Raw genomic sequence first — 17,015 nt, 5'->3', positions numbered from 1 at the left:
AGGACACCAGGTCAAAATTTAGTGACTTAAGACACCTCCCAGTAATTACCTTACAATTATTATTTTTTTAAGATTTTATTTATTTATTTGAGAGAGAGGGAATGAGAGACAGAGAGCATGAGAGGGAGGAGGGTCAGAGGGAGAAGCAGACTCCCCGCTGAGCAGGGAGCCTGACACGCGGCTCAATCCCGGGACTCCAGGACCATGACCCAAGCCGAAGGCAGCCGCCCAACCAACTGAGCCACCCAGGTGCCCCTTACCTTACAATTGAGTGGGTCAGAATTTGGGCTATCCTCAGTTGGGTAGTTCTTGGGATTGTGATTAGGGCTCACTCGTGTGTCTGCCATCAGCTGGGATCGATGACTGTACTCAGACACCAGGTCGGTAGCTGGCGGCTGGTTGCTTTTTCCTGTATGACCTCTCGTCCTCCAGCAGGCTAGCACAGGCTCTGTCCCAAGGCAGCCTTGGGATTCCAGACAGCAAAAGAGGGAGCATTTTCCAAACTACTGCTTGCACCACATTGGCTACTGTCTCGTGGCTAAAACAAGTCCCGAGGGTGGCCAATTTTAAGGAGGTGGAGAAATGGACGCTAGATCCTGATGAGGGAAGGTACAGAACCACACTGCAAAGAGCATGGATATAGGGAGGGGAAGACTTTCTACCCCAACATCTGGTAGGGTTGACACAATGAGTCATAATCCAGCGATAAAGAGAACCTAGGGCTTCTCCATTCAGAACTGTGGCCATGCGGATGTGAAGGAGGAAAAGGATGAGGAGAAGCTGAGAGAATCCATAAGAAGCCCAGAGTCCAGACAAAAGGAAACACGGACAAGTTAAGCAGTGAAATCATAGGTCATAGCAGAATATTTAGAACCAAAGCAATTGATTATTTTAAGAAGCTAGGACTTCCTGAGTCCCCTGGATTAGTACATATTTTTTGCAGTTGGAGTGTCTACTGATTCACCAGCTAAATTGGTGGGTGGGATTTGAAATGCATGATGTGCTTTCAGTTCAAACCTGATCTGTGAGAGGTCCAAGTGGCACCATCCCCTTTTCCCCCACACAGGTCAAAGAGATAGTGGCCCAGCACACAAAGGAGTGGTCAGAAATGATCAACACCCACAGTGCTGAGGAGCAAGAAATCCGGGACCTGCACCTCAGCCAGCAGTGTGAGCTCCTGAGAAAGCTACTGATCAATGCCCATGAGCAGCAAACCCAGCAGCTGAAACTGTCCCATGACAGGTAGGCAAGTGCGCCTTCTCCAGAGGGAACTCCTAATTTTGTAATAACACTGAGCTGTTACGTGTATCATGTTGTACGGTTGAGGTGAGCTACACAAACTATAAGCAATGGCCTCTGCCATCGAAGTGCTTTCAAGTGTTGGCAAGGTCTTATCACTCACATGAAAAATGAAGTTGAATTACAAATAGTATACGATGCATACTAAAAAGCACAGCCCGAAGGAACTCTGCTGCCTCCCTAGTAGCTTCACAGGAGGCTTCACATGGAGGCTTCAGGGAGTGTTAGGGCCAACACTGGGCTTTGGAAAATGGCCTGGAGCCTCTTAGGAGAGAGGACACGGAAGGAGACAAAGACCAACCAGTTAAGCTCCTCGATCAGATTGGATCTGATCACTCAGTGGCTAAATGTGGTGAGATCCTTCTTTACATGATTAGGACTTCTAGAAATTTTAGAAAGATAGGCCTAATCAAGAAACAGCAAAGAAGCATTGGTTTATGAATTGAATATTACATTTAAAATTCTGCAAATGATGAGCTAGACTCCCCCGCCCCTGCCCCCAGCAGAAGAGTGTCGATGTCAATTACATCCTTTTATCACAGCCTTTACAGCTTGCTCGCCATGCCTCTGATATGCCACTGTTACGGTCTATTGATACACACAAAAGAGTAGAAAATTGAAGCATTGTACAAACAAAGCAAACAAAAAAGTGTTTAAATGCTAACTGCATAAATTATCTGGGCGCGTTCATGAATTCCCAGCCTGGTTTTGGAGTGATGGATCCGGCCGTAGGAATGTGAAGCATCTTGCCATCGTTGCCCAATTCTCATTCAAGGCAACGAAATGAGGTAGACCATGCTAATTTTGCTGGAGGTCAGTGGTCTGTACCCTGTCCATTCTAAAGTATTCTATGAAGTTGTATAGGATTAGGAGTGATCTTTTCTTTTTTGCCTTGCAAGATGCTCTTGATTCGGTACACAAAAAGGTCTGCTCACCACTCTGTCTTTGACCGCTACCGCGGTACCAGATTGTAAGCATCCCTCTTTCCCCAAAGATACTTCACAGGACAAGGTGCTCCTCTCTCCTCTTTCTTGTCATTGAATAAAGAAAAAAGTTAGCCCTCAACAGTAAGCATTTTTCAAAAGGAAAAAAGAAAGTAAACTAATTCTTGTGTTGCTTAGGAAGTTATCTGAAGAGAACATAATCTAATTACTAGTTTAGCTTAAAAAATAAGTGCACGGCCGGGGCATTTTTCCAAGTAACAACAGCATTTGGGCTTTTTCTCAAGCACCCTGTGGTTGTGTGTCTTCCTCACGATCACAGCTCTTGGTTAAAAAAAAATCTTGCCCTCTTAAGACTGGTCAGCCACATTTGGTCATTGAGCCGTGTTTGTTGAATGAATGAATAAAGTAATGGTCAGTTGACTAACACTAACTGAAGGAACAACTGGAGAGCCATTTTCTTGGACCCAGGAGTTTCTATGCATATTCCTACCTCTGGGGGCTCAGTGTTGTTCATCTCTTTTGATACAGTGCAGATACCACTTAGACTGCCTGACTCCTTAGTCACTCATTTTCAGGCAAGGTTTCAAGGAGACCTCTGTAGGTTCCAGAAAAAATTCTTTGCTAATACTCATTTCAGTGCTCTAAAATGTATACCTTTAATGTACAAGTAAATAATCTATGAGTCTTTCTCATGAGCACACAGACATTCCAGCACATGCAGGGATCCAGTGGCCTAATGTAAACATCCTTTTTTTCCCCTACAACCCATGCTTATCTGAAACTACTCAGTCCCCTTCATTCCCATGAGCTGTCATAGAACATGAAGGTCACTTGTGAGGGTCAGAACATCCTCTCTCTCTCCTCCAGGCCATCTGATCCCAAGAAATGTAGGGCAAAGCTGGAAAATCTTTATATTTTTATGGACAAATGTAATGACTCTTCATCCCAGTTCATCATGGTCACTTCCCTAGTAGGTGACCCACCTCTGCTTCTCATGGATTGGGGCTCTTTCCCTCCTTTTCACAGGATATAAAATAACTCGATGAGCTCAATAGTGGGGGGAAAAGTGAACCTAGTTCTGTTGTTATATGTAGCATTTATTTTTTATTATAAATATCCATAACATAAAATTTGCCATTTTCACTTTTTAAAGATTTGAGAGAGAGCGAGAGAGAGAGAGAAGGAGCAGGAGGAGAGGAAGAAGGAGCAGCAGGCTCCTCCCTGAGCAAGGAGCCCTATGCAGGACTCGAGCCCAGGACTCTGGGATCATGACCTGAGCCGAAGGCAGACGCTTAACTGACTGAGCCACCCAGGCGCCCCCATTTTAACCATTTTTAAAAGTGTGTGGCAGTCAGTACACTCACACTGTGTGTAGCCATCACCACCATCCATCTCCAGGACTTTTTTATCTTCCCCCATTGAAACTTTGTACCCACTAAACACTAACTCTCCATTCCCCCCAACCCCCATTTGTTTACTTTTAATATTTAGGGAAAGCAAGGAAATGCGAGCACACCAGGCTAAGATTTCTATGGAAAACAGCAAAGCCATCAGCCAAGATAAATCTATCAAGAACAAAGCAGAACGGGAAAGGTAAGCCTGAGAGTGCTCACTGTGGGGATGGAGCATTGGCTGAGAGGCATAAACAAACACAACATTTATGTGCATATACACACACTACTCATAATCCCTATTAGTGTTGGCTATGAATTCTGCTGTTATAACCGCTACGAAGATTTATTGTTGTTGCTATAGAACACTTGTCTTCTGATTGTTCACTACTACCAGTAAAATAAATACGTTCAGTATATGTGTGCTCATCTACAAACCAAATGGCATAAAATATGGCAAAATATCCTTCCCACATTCCATTGGGTCATCCTGCAAGCATCTCACCTGCTCAGGTATGGGCCCATTCTGGATGGGATGGTTCTGACTAGCAGCCTGTAGGAAGGCAGTCCTCTTTCTTTGATTTGCTTGGTGCTGTCCCTGACTCCAGGGATCATCTCAAAAGTCCCCAGGTTTTCTGGTTTGACCTTATGTTAGGTTGAGTTTTTAAGAAATAGAGACCAAGACAGGAACTTGGGTGCATGTGATTTACTGAGGAAGGGATCTTCAGAGAAGAGGAATAGGGGAAGCAGGAAGGGTTCAAGGCAGTGACTGAGCAAAGGTTTATTGGTCTCAGCTACAGTCCCCTCTTCAGCCTGATCGCAAGCCCTGGAGGATAAGCTGCACCACCGATCTCTTTGAACCAAGGGCATCTAGCTTTTGTACTTCCGTGTTGGTCAGCCATTTGCCACCTGGGGCTAGCGGAAGGTGTGTGTTATCTCCAGAGGAGGTCCCAGGTGCAAGCCCTTTAGGTAAAGGGGATTTGAGAGTTCATCAGGAGTCGTGTTACCCAAGAGAGGGAGTTGAGAGCACTTGCTTCTCAGTGATCCTAAAATATAGAGCCAAGTGAAGATTAGCTCTTGGGACTGAGACATGAGCATGTTGAGGGCTTTAAGGCACTGAGCTCTCACTTAGCTATAGGCTGAGCTGTTGGAGAACTTTGCAGCTGCAAAGGAAAGCACCTGTGTTTCACAGTCTCCCTGTCTACGTGGTCTTTTACGGAGGCTTACTGGATACCTGATGTTGCCTCTTTGTTTTGAACATGGTGAGAACTGCTATCCAACTACCTCAATTTCACTGATTTTTTTTTAAAGCACAACTCAATTTATTAATAAAGATGTTAAACATGAAATATGATAAAATATGAAACATAATACCATCCAGTGCATTTTCATGCAGAAGTGTTGTTGAATTAAGTACAGTTGGGAATGGGTCATCAATAGGATATGGAATTCCACAATAATTGGACTTGGAAATGAATTGACTTTTAAAAATGTTGGCCGGGAAATTTCCCAGTCAACATGGAGCATCTAGGGAAATTATTACTCAATTTAATCAATACTTCTTTGCACCATCCTGTTGTGGTTCTTGTTTGTTTATTCTCAGACAAGAAACTGTGTTTAAAGGCCTTATATATGTGGAAATGACATTATCTGCTTTAGCCCAAAAACGTAAAATATTCCAGCCATGATAAAACCTCATCAGTTTGAACTATTTTAGATTCCCCGAAGTAAAATACAGAATTCAGTAGGATAAATGTGTTAATCATTAAACAGTTCTTTGTTACAAAGTGGACTTCAGCCCAGTTGAGGTCAAATTATCTTGAACTCTAAGTTACTGATAACTTAAAAACTTTGTTAATTGTTTTGTTTTGACTTTGTCAACATGGTAGGTGGTTCTAAAACGTCTACAAATGGCTGGTTTTTAAAATAATTTCTGTGTGCAAAATGGTTACCTTCTAAACACAAACATCGTGTATGTGTGTCCACTTTAACAAAGTACTGAGAAATAAAATTTTAAAAGTTATAATCAGATAGCTTAGAAAGACATATAGAAGCTGACACTTTTATTCCCAAGTCAAAGAGGACATTTCAACAGAGATTATGCAATATTTAAAACTGAACCACCATGCAAGTACTGTCTATCCATGTATAGAAGGTAGCTAAAGCACACAGCAAAAGAAACAATCAACAAAATGAAGAGGCAACCTACAGAATGGGAAAAAATATTTGTAAACCATGTATCAGGGATTAATATCCAAATAAGTATAAGAAACTCATACAACTCAATAACAACAAAATGATCTGATTTTAAAATGGGCAGAGGACCTAAGTAGACATCTTTCCAAAGAAAACATACAAATGGCCAACAGGTACATGGAAAATGTTCAAGATCCCTAATCATCAGGGAGATGCAAATCAAAACCACAATGAAATAAAACCTCATAACTGTTAGAATGGCTGTTTATCAAAAATATAAGAAATGGAACAAGTGTTGGTGAGGATGTAGAGAAAAGAGGACCTTTCTGCTTTGTTGGGGCCATGTAAATTGGTGCAGCCACTATAAAAAAAACAATATGGAGGTTCCTTCAAAAATTAAAAATAGAAATACCATATAATCTTACAACCCCACTTCTGGGTATCTATCTGAAGGAAATGAAATCACTATACCAAAGCAATATCTGCACCCCCATGTTCATTGCAGCATTATTCAACTAGCCAAGACATGGAAATAACCTCAGTGCCCATCAATGGATGAATGGATAAAGAAAATGCCATTTTATGTCTGCATACACACACACACACACACACAGAGCAGAATATTATCCAGCTATTAAAAAAGGAAAGCTTGGCATCTATGACATCGATGGACCTTGAGGGCATAATGCTAAGTGAAATAAGCCAGAGAAAGACAAATAATGTATGATTTCATTTAGAAACAGAGTAAAATGGTGGGTTTTAGGAGTTAAGGGAGTGCAGAAAGGGGAAAATGTTAAAGGGGACAGACTTCCAGTTGTAAGAGGACTAAGTTCCAGAGATCTAATATTGGGAATGGTGACTATAGTTAACAGTACTGTATTATATACTTGAAAGTTGTTAAGAGAGTAGATCTTAAATCCTAAACGTTTTCATCTTAAAAAAAAGAAGGTAGCTAACGTGATATTTAGAGTGAGAATTACAAACTTTTTTTTTTTTTTAGTGAGAGAGTGCAAGTGGGGTGCGGAGGGGCAGAAGGAGAGAGAGAATGTTAAGCAGGCTCCATGCCCAGTGTGGAGCCCAACGCAGGGCTCGATCTCACAACTCTGAGATCCTGACGTTAGCTGAAATCAAGAGTCGGACGCTTAACCGACTGAGCCACGCAGGTGTCCCTAGGTGTATATACTTTTTAAAATAAATGCAAACTAGTGAGTTAAATACTCAAGAGAGTATAAAATTAGAAATACAGAGTGAACCCAAAGATCTCAGATGGGGAGAAATAAAAAAGCAAAAAGTTCTGAAGTAGAAAACAAAAAGCAATGAAGAATATCCACAAAAACAAAAGCTTACTATTTGAAAAAAATAAAATCAGTGAACCTCCAGCAAGACTGCTCAAGCAGCAGAAGAGCACAGGTTAGTAATATTAGGGATAAAAAGGAGAAATGACTGCAGATCTAATCAATATTTTTGAAAATGAAGACTACATAAAGGGAATGGACAATTGCCTAGAAAAATATTAATATCCAAAACTGACTGAAAAGGAAGGAGAAAACCTGAATAGACCCATAGCTGTTAGAGAAATTCAATCAGTTCTAGGTCTATTCAGTCATGAAAAGCACTCTAGCCTCACTGGTAATGATGCCACTTCATAAAACTAGTTGACGCAAAAGTCAGTGTCTTACAATACCAAGAGTGGGAAAAGACCTGAAGAAAAGGTAGCATTCAGACCCTGGTTGTGAATGCAAATAAGGACAGGTGCTTTGGAGTAAAGATGAAGCTGTTCATTCCCCCACCAACCTGCAAATCTAGGCATATACCTTAGAGAAATCCTTGCTCGTGTGCACAAGATATGCCCTACATTTATTGAGTCAACAGATATGTCAAGCATTGTGGGGCCCTATGCACTAGATCATTGGAGCATTGTTTGGAAACAACCTATTTGCCATTACTGGCAAACTGGAAGTACTGTATTCTCTTCATAAATGGAAAAAAATCCATACAACAGATGAAAGTAATGGAATAGCTTGAAACACAGTTGTAGCTCTAGAAACTAGGCTAAGTAATAAGTTATAGGAAGAAACGCAGAATAGGTTACCATTTAGGTAAATTTGGAAAACACACAGAGCAATAGAGACCAGCAGCATTACTTGGGCGCTTGTTAGAAATGCAGAGTCTCAGGCCCCACTCCAGACCCACTGAATCAGACCCTCTGGGGGTGGACCCAGCAATCTGTGTTTTTGACAGTATCTCCATTTGATTTGTAGGCACCTGAAAATTTGAGAAGAATTTGTATATATTACAAATGGATACATCCATAGGAAATAAAAATATTAAAACATGGATGGAAGGTCCACACCCAACTCAAAATAGTGGTTATGTCTGGAGAGAAAGAAAGGAGGGGAATGGAATCAGGAAAAATACAAAAGGGGCTTTAATTATATCTGTAACACTCTGTTTCCTTTAAAAATATGAGACAAGCAGGGCAAAACATGAATACTGACTAATCTGAGTGATCAGTACAAAGATGTTTGTATTTCTTTCTGTACATTATGTCTGAAAATTCCACAAAAATTAGGAAAAGTGATAATCCCATCCAGAGAATTAAATAGAATATAACGCCTTCTTATGTAATATTATGTTAGTTCTATTCAATGTCATGCCAACTGTTACTTGTACCTATTACTTTTAGGCGAGTCAGGGAGTTAAATAGCAGCAACACCAAAAAGTTTCTGGAAGAAAGAAAAAGAGTAAGTATTTTGTAATTTTCTTGGCACTGTATACAATAACTCATGCTTAGATATCAGACCTCTTCTGGCTAATTTGCTTAATTTGATTTTTCTGTACATTAAACATTCTAGCTTCTCTTGTCTGCTCCTGGAGAGTTAGATAATCTATCACTTAAATCTTGATATTAATTTGGCACCATTTTATATGGAAAAGGAAGCCAAGCTTTGATTGTGCATAAATATTATGTTCTGAGAAGATTTTCGCAGGGAAGATCTTCCCAGTAATAATTATGGGTTTAAACTCTTCCAGTTTTCAGACTGTTTTTCATGATTTTTTTTTTTTTTTTACAAATGTCTCCCTCGGTTAAATTGTAAACTTAACAGTCATACCTTATCCATAAGTTTTCAGATTACAACCCAAAGTTTATCAGAATTTTTCTTTTTTACAGCTCGCAATGAAGCAGTCCAAAGAAATGGATCAATTGAAAAAAGTCCAGCTTGAACACCTAGAGTTCCTAGAGAAACAGAATGAGCAGGTATCTTACCTAAAAGGCATGAAAAGACATAGCCAGCCTGCTTTGGGAGGCAGATGACCTGCCTGCAGTGATAGCTCAAGTAGTGGTGTGGAAAGGTGGCTAGTAAAAATATGATTCCTTTTACTGTATTTTCCCCATTTCATCAAACAAGACAGAAAGAATTCTTTTTGGAAGTGGGAGAGGAATGTAGCCATGGGGCAGGGGGAGGGGGACCCAAAGACATCATTTGAATAGATGGTGATGATTCTAAGAACGGTGTCCCTGAGAAGAGAAAACGAAGGTTACAAATTGTTTCTCCATTTTTATTTAGAGCTTTAGAATTTGCAACCTAGGGGCGAGCAACTTTAAACATTTGCTATGTTTAAAAGCAAAAGAGAGAAACCACCTCTTTTCAACCTCAGTCTAAAAGTGAAATTACAAAACCCATCTCCGGGCTTCCAAGCCAGACCCACAGAAGGGAGCTGCCAAAACTCTACAAACCACCGAACACGAGTGGATACCATGCTCTTGGTGTTTTTTCCCAGCAAGACAAAACACTAAGAAGTCAACACCAATAGTTATCCAAAATCCACCCCTTGAGTTAGCCATCAGCTGTTAGATAGCAACAGCAAGATCTCTGTATGTTTACCTGAAGGACAGTACAGGTGGGCTCTTTCCCAAATGGGCTACACAATCCATTGGCCATCCAGTTATTTCAACTGATGGCCATACCCCTAACTTATAAGGCAAAATGACCCTGCAGAGCAGGTTAAATTTCAGTGTGTCTCAAATTTCAGTTTTTAGGTATAGCTGGTTTAGAAGTTTTTATATCTAGATAATCTCCTTCCATCCAGAAACTGTGAAGAGGGTTTGATGAAGTAGGTACTTGTACTACATTGTTCTTTCCTATTTCCCCCATCTATAAAGCAATCCTATTGAAGGTATATTTCTCAGAGTAAATGGCTTCTGTTGAAAAACACTTCAGTTGGAATTACACTAAAATGTATCTTTGAGAAAGTAAAACAAAACCATAAAATCTTCTTTTTTGTATTGCAGCTGGGTAACAAATCCAACTTCTGGTTTCAGATTTGTTACTTTTCAATAGACCAAAGTTTTATTCATCAGCATACTTCTGAGTTATGTTTCACATTTCCTTTTCAGCTAAATGCTTCTATTCATGAATGGTCCACAGATCCTCAAGGGGGACAATAAATGTTTATTGTCCTGTGGGTCCAATTCATTTGACCATCTCATAGATACATCACGTTCTGGTACGGGATACCTAGCTTATGTTTTTGCTCTTAAAGCACTTCCCAGAAAGTGTTCCTATGGGCAAAATGGGAGTAGGAATAAAGGTAAAGCCACCGTCTCCAAAACATTAGGATCCACTTCAGTGATTCAAGGCTGGGTGGGGTAAGGATGCCTCTCAGAAGAAGGCACAATGAAGGTAAGGCACAGTTATGTTTCAGTTAACTAAATTAAGAAACTACTTAGAAATTACTGTGTTGCTTAGCAACAGGTTTGGCTAAAGAATGTAAATGTGCTAAAAATTACTCATTACTACAATAGTGGTGAATATCAGGGCTAGAGAATACACTTACCTACCCTTTTTTATTTCAGAGTCCAAGTACATAATAAAAAAATCACTTTGAGCTTTTATCCTAACACATGGAGAATTCAAACCACACCAGAATTCTTGCATTAAAATATATTGGATTAGTGATAACTGGACTGGTTGAGCATATTTGGGAGGATAGTGGCTTTTTGTTCCAAAAATTCATGTAATGCATTTCAATATGTCATAAGCAACGTCTACCACCCACAGCTGATACTTCAAGTTACAGAAGCTTAGGAAAGCACAGATCATGAGGAGGCTTGAGATTTGATGAAGATTTAATGAGATTCAATGAATAGAAACTCACAATATCATATTGATGCTTCCAGCAGAGGTAGAATTTGGACTTGAATTTCTGTGTTAAGCCCTGCTTTACAAAAACATGGGCTGTTCAATAACAAATTCAGTCCCAGATCTTTCTGGTATGGTTTTGTTTTGTTTGGAACTTAAAGGTCAGAGAGCTGTTAGTTATCTGTGTGTTACAACACGGAAGCAGGCTTAGATGCAAAAGATACAGTGACTCCATTTCTTCCCTCATCATAGGCAAGGTCTGGAATCAGGAAGGAGAGCTCCCTTCATAACAAATTAAACATTTCATTGGCAGAAAAGTTTCCTATTTCCAAACAATCCTAAATTTGTATGTTTCCCAAACCCTCGTTAAACCCAAAGACTATTCTCTGTTTCTGAGCCAAGATAATTTTAACATTCATCCATAATATCTCTTTAAGGCTTCTTACTGCTTCCTTGTGACCCTACTCCCAAAAACTCACCCCATTCCCCCAAAGATCTACTTAATTAGCTAGACCAGCATTGAGGGGAACTAGCAGAAACCACTCAAGTTTTAATATAATTTGGCTCCGATTCTGGATCCTAACCTCATGTGCTCTTTTTTTAAGCCACCTACTGGCCTTGCCTACTTGGTCATCCAATGCTTCCTTTAAAACTCCAAAGGTTGGGGATCGGTTTTCTACTAAATTTTCCCATAGACCTCCCAGCCACAAGTATGCCATCTGTCCTGACATGTACCATTTCAACATTAACAGCTCCATTACTATCATACCCAAGCTTTAAAAGTTTATTTTTGTCCATCAATCCTATCATTTAATAAAGAGAAGTGAGGGTACTTGCTAAAGGGAGGGTTCCCTACTCATCCCTGCAGGAGAACACAGTCTGGACTCCTAGGCATTGGTTGCTTGCTTTTTTTTTTTTTTTTTTTTTTTTTCTGTTGAGATCAACCTGGGGGCGGGGGGGAGGGGGAAGTTTGTCACTGGTGGGCATATACATGTTTTATTCTTAGCTTTTTGCTTTTCTCTATATGGTTTTGCATTCATTTTTCAAGTATTCATTTATTCAGTATTCATTTATTTTCTTTGTTTTATATGTATGACTCAATTTTGACATTACTATTTTTGTACAAACAGCTATTGAAATCCTGCCATGCAGTGTCCCAAACACAAGGTAGGCCCAAAACTCTGATAAGCAAGACATTGCTTTCCTTCTCAGCTCTGTTAGTATGCTTGGTGCACTCTCCATTTATGATTCACATCTGGTCATAACTAATTAGTATCTATCTCAAGGGTTTGGATTTGAAATCTTGATTATTTTATGCTTGGATTTCTGAGGTAATATTCAAACAGAAATGCCCAAAATCTTTAGAGAATTATTTCCGAATTACTATTATGAGTCTTAACCAACAGTTCCTACAGCAGACCTGGAAAACTCAGGTCATGCTAATGAAGATATACCCAGGCATCAAGAACAGTGATATATGACTGTCATTTGGACTGACCGCAGCTAAGACTGGGTCACAAAGTCAGCTCTTTCACAAGCATTGATAGGACTGCAATTCATTGTTAAAGCACCCTACTAAAAGTTCACTGGTGCTTTTCAATGACAGACTTATGGTCTGCGTGCAGAAACATTATACAGTGTCAATATACAGTGACTCCTGTCATGCTTTCTGCTAGATCTGGTCTGCCAAGGACACTAATCACCTCTCGTAAGTAAGGTGACCATATAATTTATTATCTGAACCAGAATCATTTTGAGAGCGAAAGGGGATGATGTTCATACTCGCCAGGACTACGGGCATAAACTGGAACTGTCCCCGGCAAATGGCAATGAATGGTCACCCTGCTCATCTGAGAACCTCGCTCTAATAGCATATGTTCAATATGGTCTTTAAATGCTAAGTGGGGAGAAGCATAGGGCATCTTTTATTGCTATTTATGGAACATAAAAGTATTTAATTTCTGGCGCTGATACTGTTTCACTGTCATCTCTTATAAATACTGTTTGTGTCATAGTTTCATGTTTGTATATTTTTCCTCCATTTCTCATTTCTCTCTCAGAGTATTAGTATATTTCAGGCATCGAAAACTATCCAGGTAGAGGGAACCATCCATCCCATATTTGAGCAGAAAGATAAAATTCTTAGTTATTATTACACCCATCTTCGCCAAAAGGGAATTTAAAGCCATAATATAAAAATAAGAGAATTACTGTATGTCCACGGGTCAAACTAGTTTTGGGGACATCTAGATGCTTGTAGGATGATCTTCGGATTTGACCCAACCCCCCTACTGACCTTCCATTGAGTTGGAATACCTAAGCAGACACGAGGAGTAATATTAGAGCACTTCAGAATCCTCCTCTCAGTATTATCTTTATATGTCCACATTTCCATTCTTAAATGGCCTTTATTTCAAAGTGGTAGGTCACAAAAAGAGGAAAGGGATGCTTTATTTTTCCTTCAAAAGATACATGCATTGGGTTGGGCCCAAGCATCCAGAAACCAGTTGGAAAGTAAATGTTGAAATAAGCAAGTTGACGTGTCACCAGAATCTTCCTCGCCCTCAGATTCCTTTCTACCTCCCAAACCACCTGGTTGTCTTAGTGACAGTCTTAAGCCATGGTGAACTCAATTTCATGAAGCCTATAAAAAAAAGTGAGAGCTGGTAGGGAGAATTTTTGGGCAATAGGATTCTAGGAACCCTACATATTCCTGTAATGTTCTATTTGCAAGGTGCTCCAGCTAAACCAACGTGATGCGCTCCTACCTAAACTTCTCCATCAGTCAGATTCTTAGGGAATTAATTAAACTTCACGCTATTGGGGGGAAAATATTGTACCTAAGCAACACTTTGGCTAAAAGTTCCAATAACCGTCAAAGCAAAATGTCCATCTGTAGAAACCAAATGGTTTGACGTGACATAGTCTAAATATTGAGCGACTGGCTTAGCCTCTTTTCAAATGGTTTTCCTGGCACGCTGTAGAACTAGTCCTTCACAGCCTTTAATGTGCATAAAAAATGTCTTTGGGATCTTGTGAAAATGCACATTCTGATCCCATAGGTCTGGGGTAGAGTCCAAGATTGTGCATTTCTCACAAGGTCCCAGGCAGTGCTGATGCTGATGGTCCCTGGACCTCACTTTGCAGAGCAAGGATAGAGTGACAGCATCAGATTTATGCGCGGAGAGAGTCTGCGGTGGCTACATGCCTTTAGGAGAGGATTTCAACATTGTAAGGCCTCGTTTCTAATGTTGCAGGCGAAGGAGATGCAGCAGATGGGGAAGTTGGAAGCCGAGATGGACCGCAGACCAGCAACAGTAGTGTGAATCTCCAAAACGCAAACTGAGGCAGCAAAACCTCCCAGCATCAAGAGATCACCCCCAACCTTCCCAACCCAGATGTCACGCAAGACGGCTGTTGCCTTTTGGGTTTCCTTTATGTACAGACAAGATGTTACACCTGAACCCACAGCGACTTACATATGTCTGTGTAACATTTTGAGTATTGGGTTTCTTTGGCCAACCAAAAGTAGCTCCGAATCCACCAAAATTACTATCCCAGTGAGGCAGAGTTTAACCTTGATATTACAACTTAAACATGTTTGCTATAAAATACCATCACAAGTGAATGAACTTGGTGTAAACAACTCCGCTCTGTGATGCATTTAGGACATGTTTGAGCTACAGCAAAAAGAGTGCATTAGTGATTCAATAGCAAGTGCATGCACTAGGAAAAATAACAAAACTCTGTCTACAAATTCATCAGCAGAAGTGGCAATCTGCTAGACAAATAACTGCAGGATTTTTCTACATCTAAGTTACCTCATCAGTAAGTGCCATGTGTCTGCCATGCCATAAGAAGCTAATTTCCTGTAAAAGTTGTGGAAATTATTAGAGTAAAAAAAAAAAAAATTAGAACAGTGTACCTGTGCCAAAACTCATCAGTGCTCAAGGGAGAACTTTATTAGGCACACGTAAGACAGTTTACATCTGATACTGCTTTATAGGAATTGCTTCTGCCGATTCCAGACATTCTAATACACTATTACACCATAAAGATTGTGAAGTGGTTATTGGCAAACGTTTGTAAATGTGACCATGTATAAAGTATTTATACTCCTAATTCACACTGTTATAGAGCAAAATCATCTAAGTATTGCCACATGACAAGATTAGTCAACAGGAATACTAGAACTATGTTTGCATGATACACAAGCACCCATTAAGACTAATCCGTACACATACAGTTAATCTAATGCCAAATAAACACTGGCTAAATGTATGGCACAGAATATAATTTGACTATCAAGACTTTTAAGCATAATGAAAAAGTCTATATATATGTGTATATGAATTATGTGGGCATTCTTGATACTTCAAGTTCTAGTTTCAAAAAAAATACATAACTAATTTAATTTTACACAAAAATATTTATGCAGATTTTCAGAATTTCATATCAGGAAATAACCTTTTTACGTCTGTTCAATATCAAAACAATTTGCTACAGTGTTTATCTGCATGGTCTTTAAGCCCGCTGTAGTTGTGTTGCAGACAGTGCATGAAAAAGTATTCTGCGGGGAACCGAGCCATGCCGCCAAAGCTGCAAAGAGCGCATGGAAACGGTAGTCTAGAGCTAATCAGATGACTGATTTTAGGACACAAAACACCAACTGAATTGTATATGCTTGTACAAATTGATTCTGTGTGTTCCTCTGAACAAAGCAGAGAAAATTATGTTACCATCAATATTGAAATTAAACTTCCAACTTCTCTAATAAAAAATTAAAACACATTTAACACCTGTCCGTGTGTATGCGTTCTAGCAGACTTTTTGCCTTCTTCATAAATGATCTCATTATTTCCAGAGGAGGCTTCTTCATGCCCCAATACATTTTCCCCCAAAATGACACAAAACCGGCTGATTCTGGTTGACTCCCAAAGGTAATATATTTTTTTCTCCTCATATTTATCATTTGAACTGGTTTCTGTGAAATTTCTCTAGTTCCCTATTTGCTTATCTGTAAGACAACGGGGTTAGACTATGTATCTTTCAGCACTAACATCCCATGGAAAACTATGGCTATTTTTTTTTTTAAGATTTTATTTATTTGACTGAAAGAGACACAAAGAGGGAACACAAGTAGAGGGAGTGGGAGAGGGAGAAGCAGGCTTCCTGCTGAGCAGGGAGCCTGATGTGGGACTCCATCCCAAGACCCTGGGATCATGACCTGAGCCGAAGGCAGACGCTTAATGACTGAGCCACCCAGGTGCCCAAAAACTATGGCTATTAAAATAGCACCACATTGGGGTGCCCACGCGGCTTAATCAGTCAAGCATCTCACTCTTGGTTTTTGCTCAGGTCATGATCTCAGGGTCAGAAGATCGAGCCCTACTTTGGGCTCCACGCTCAGTCTTGGGTCTGCTTGAGAGTCTCTCTCTCCCTCGGCCCTTCCCCCAACTCAAGTCACTCACTCTCTAAAAATAAAATCTTTAAAAAAACCTTTTTCTTAAATAGTACCACATTGGGATGGCCCATTCTCAAGAATTCCAAATGGCTCATCAAATCAAAGGACTTCTAACAAGAGCTCAGCTCAACATTCTGTGGCACTTCACTGAATTCGTCAATTGCCTCCTTCTTCCTTTGCTTCTGAGAGGTACTCCCAGTTTTCCCATTGTTCTGATCTTATCTTCTCTGCCTTTTCATCCTTTTATACCACCATAAATATTTCTATTTTCCAATACTACATCCAGAGCCAGTTTTTTCTTTAACCCAGACTACTTCCAGTATTTAAGATATCCTACCCCCTCCAAAAGATTCCACTGTAGTAGGATTAAAATGTACACACAGCTCAGATGTTCAACAAAATGATGTTTTACTTTCAATTATAAGTTCAGATTGCACTCAAATTCTGCATTCTTGCTCATGAAGGAAACAAAAGCTTGCCAATTAAAATAATTCAGTCTTTTCCAGCTTAAAAAAAATGTTATTTCCGAGGCATTTTCAGTTACTTCAAAGTCAAATCCCCCCTTAGAGTCCCAGCC

The 17,015-nt window shown here is 40.0% G+C and overlaps 1 protein-coding gene across 8 annotated transcripts in view; it reads left to right on the top strand.

Moving 5' to 3' along the window:
- Positions 1-15,763, top strand: part of PLCB4 (phospholipase C beta 4) — a 411,040-nt gene extending 395,277 nt beyond the window's left edge. For 5 of the 8 annotated variants that reach the window (XM_064572829.1, XM_064572827.1, XM_064572831.1 and 2 more), the window contains 6 exons: positions 1,067-1,242; positions 3,735-3,836; positions 8,517-8,574; positions 9,003-9,089; positions 12,105-12,141; positions 14,232-15,763. In XM_064572829.1, coding sequence (XP_064428899.1) covers positions 1,067-1,242; positions 3,735-3,836; positions 8,517-8,574; positions 9,003-9,089; positions 12,105-12,141; positions 14,232-14,320 — 549 coding nt within the window. In that variant the 3' untranslated portion in view covers positions 14,321-15,763. Of the gene's footprint in view, positions 1-1,066; positions 1,243-3,734; positions 3,837-8,516; positions 8,575-9,002; positions 9,090-12,104; positions 12,142-14,231 lie in introns of those variants that run through there. The other 3 variants (XM_064572832.1, XM_064572833.1, XR_010405777.1) reach the window with 2 other exon arrangements.
- The last annotated feature ends 1,252 nt before the right edge of the window (positions 15,764-17,015 follow it).

Source organism: Mirounga angustirostris, unplaced genomic scaffold (genome assembly GCF_029215605.1).
Source record: "Mirounga angustirostris isolate CCGP_5_RB_7025 unplaced genomic scaffold, mMirAng1.0.hap1 SCAF_10, whole genome shotgun sequence".
Taxonomy (NCBI): Eukaryota; Metazoa; Chordata; class Mammalia; order Carnivora; family Phocidae; genus Mirounga; species Mirounga angustirostris.
This window is presented reverse-complemented; position numbering and strand designations above follow the sequence as displayed.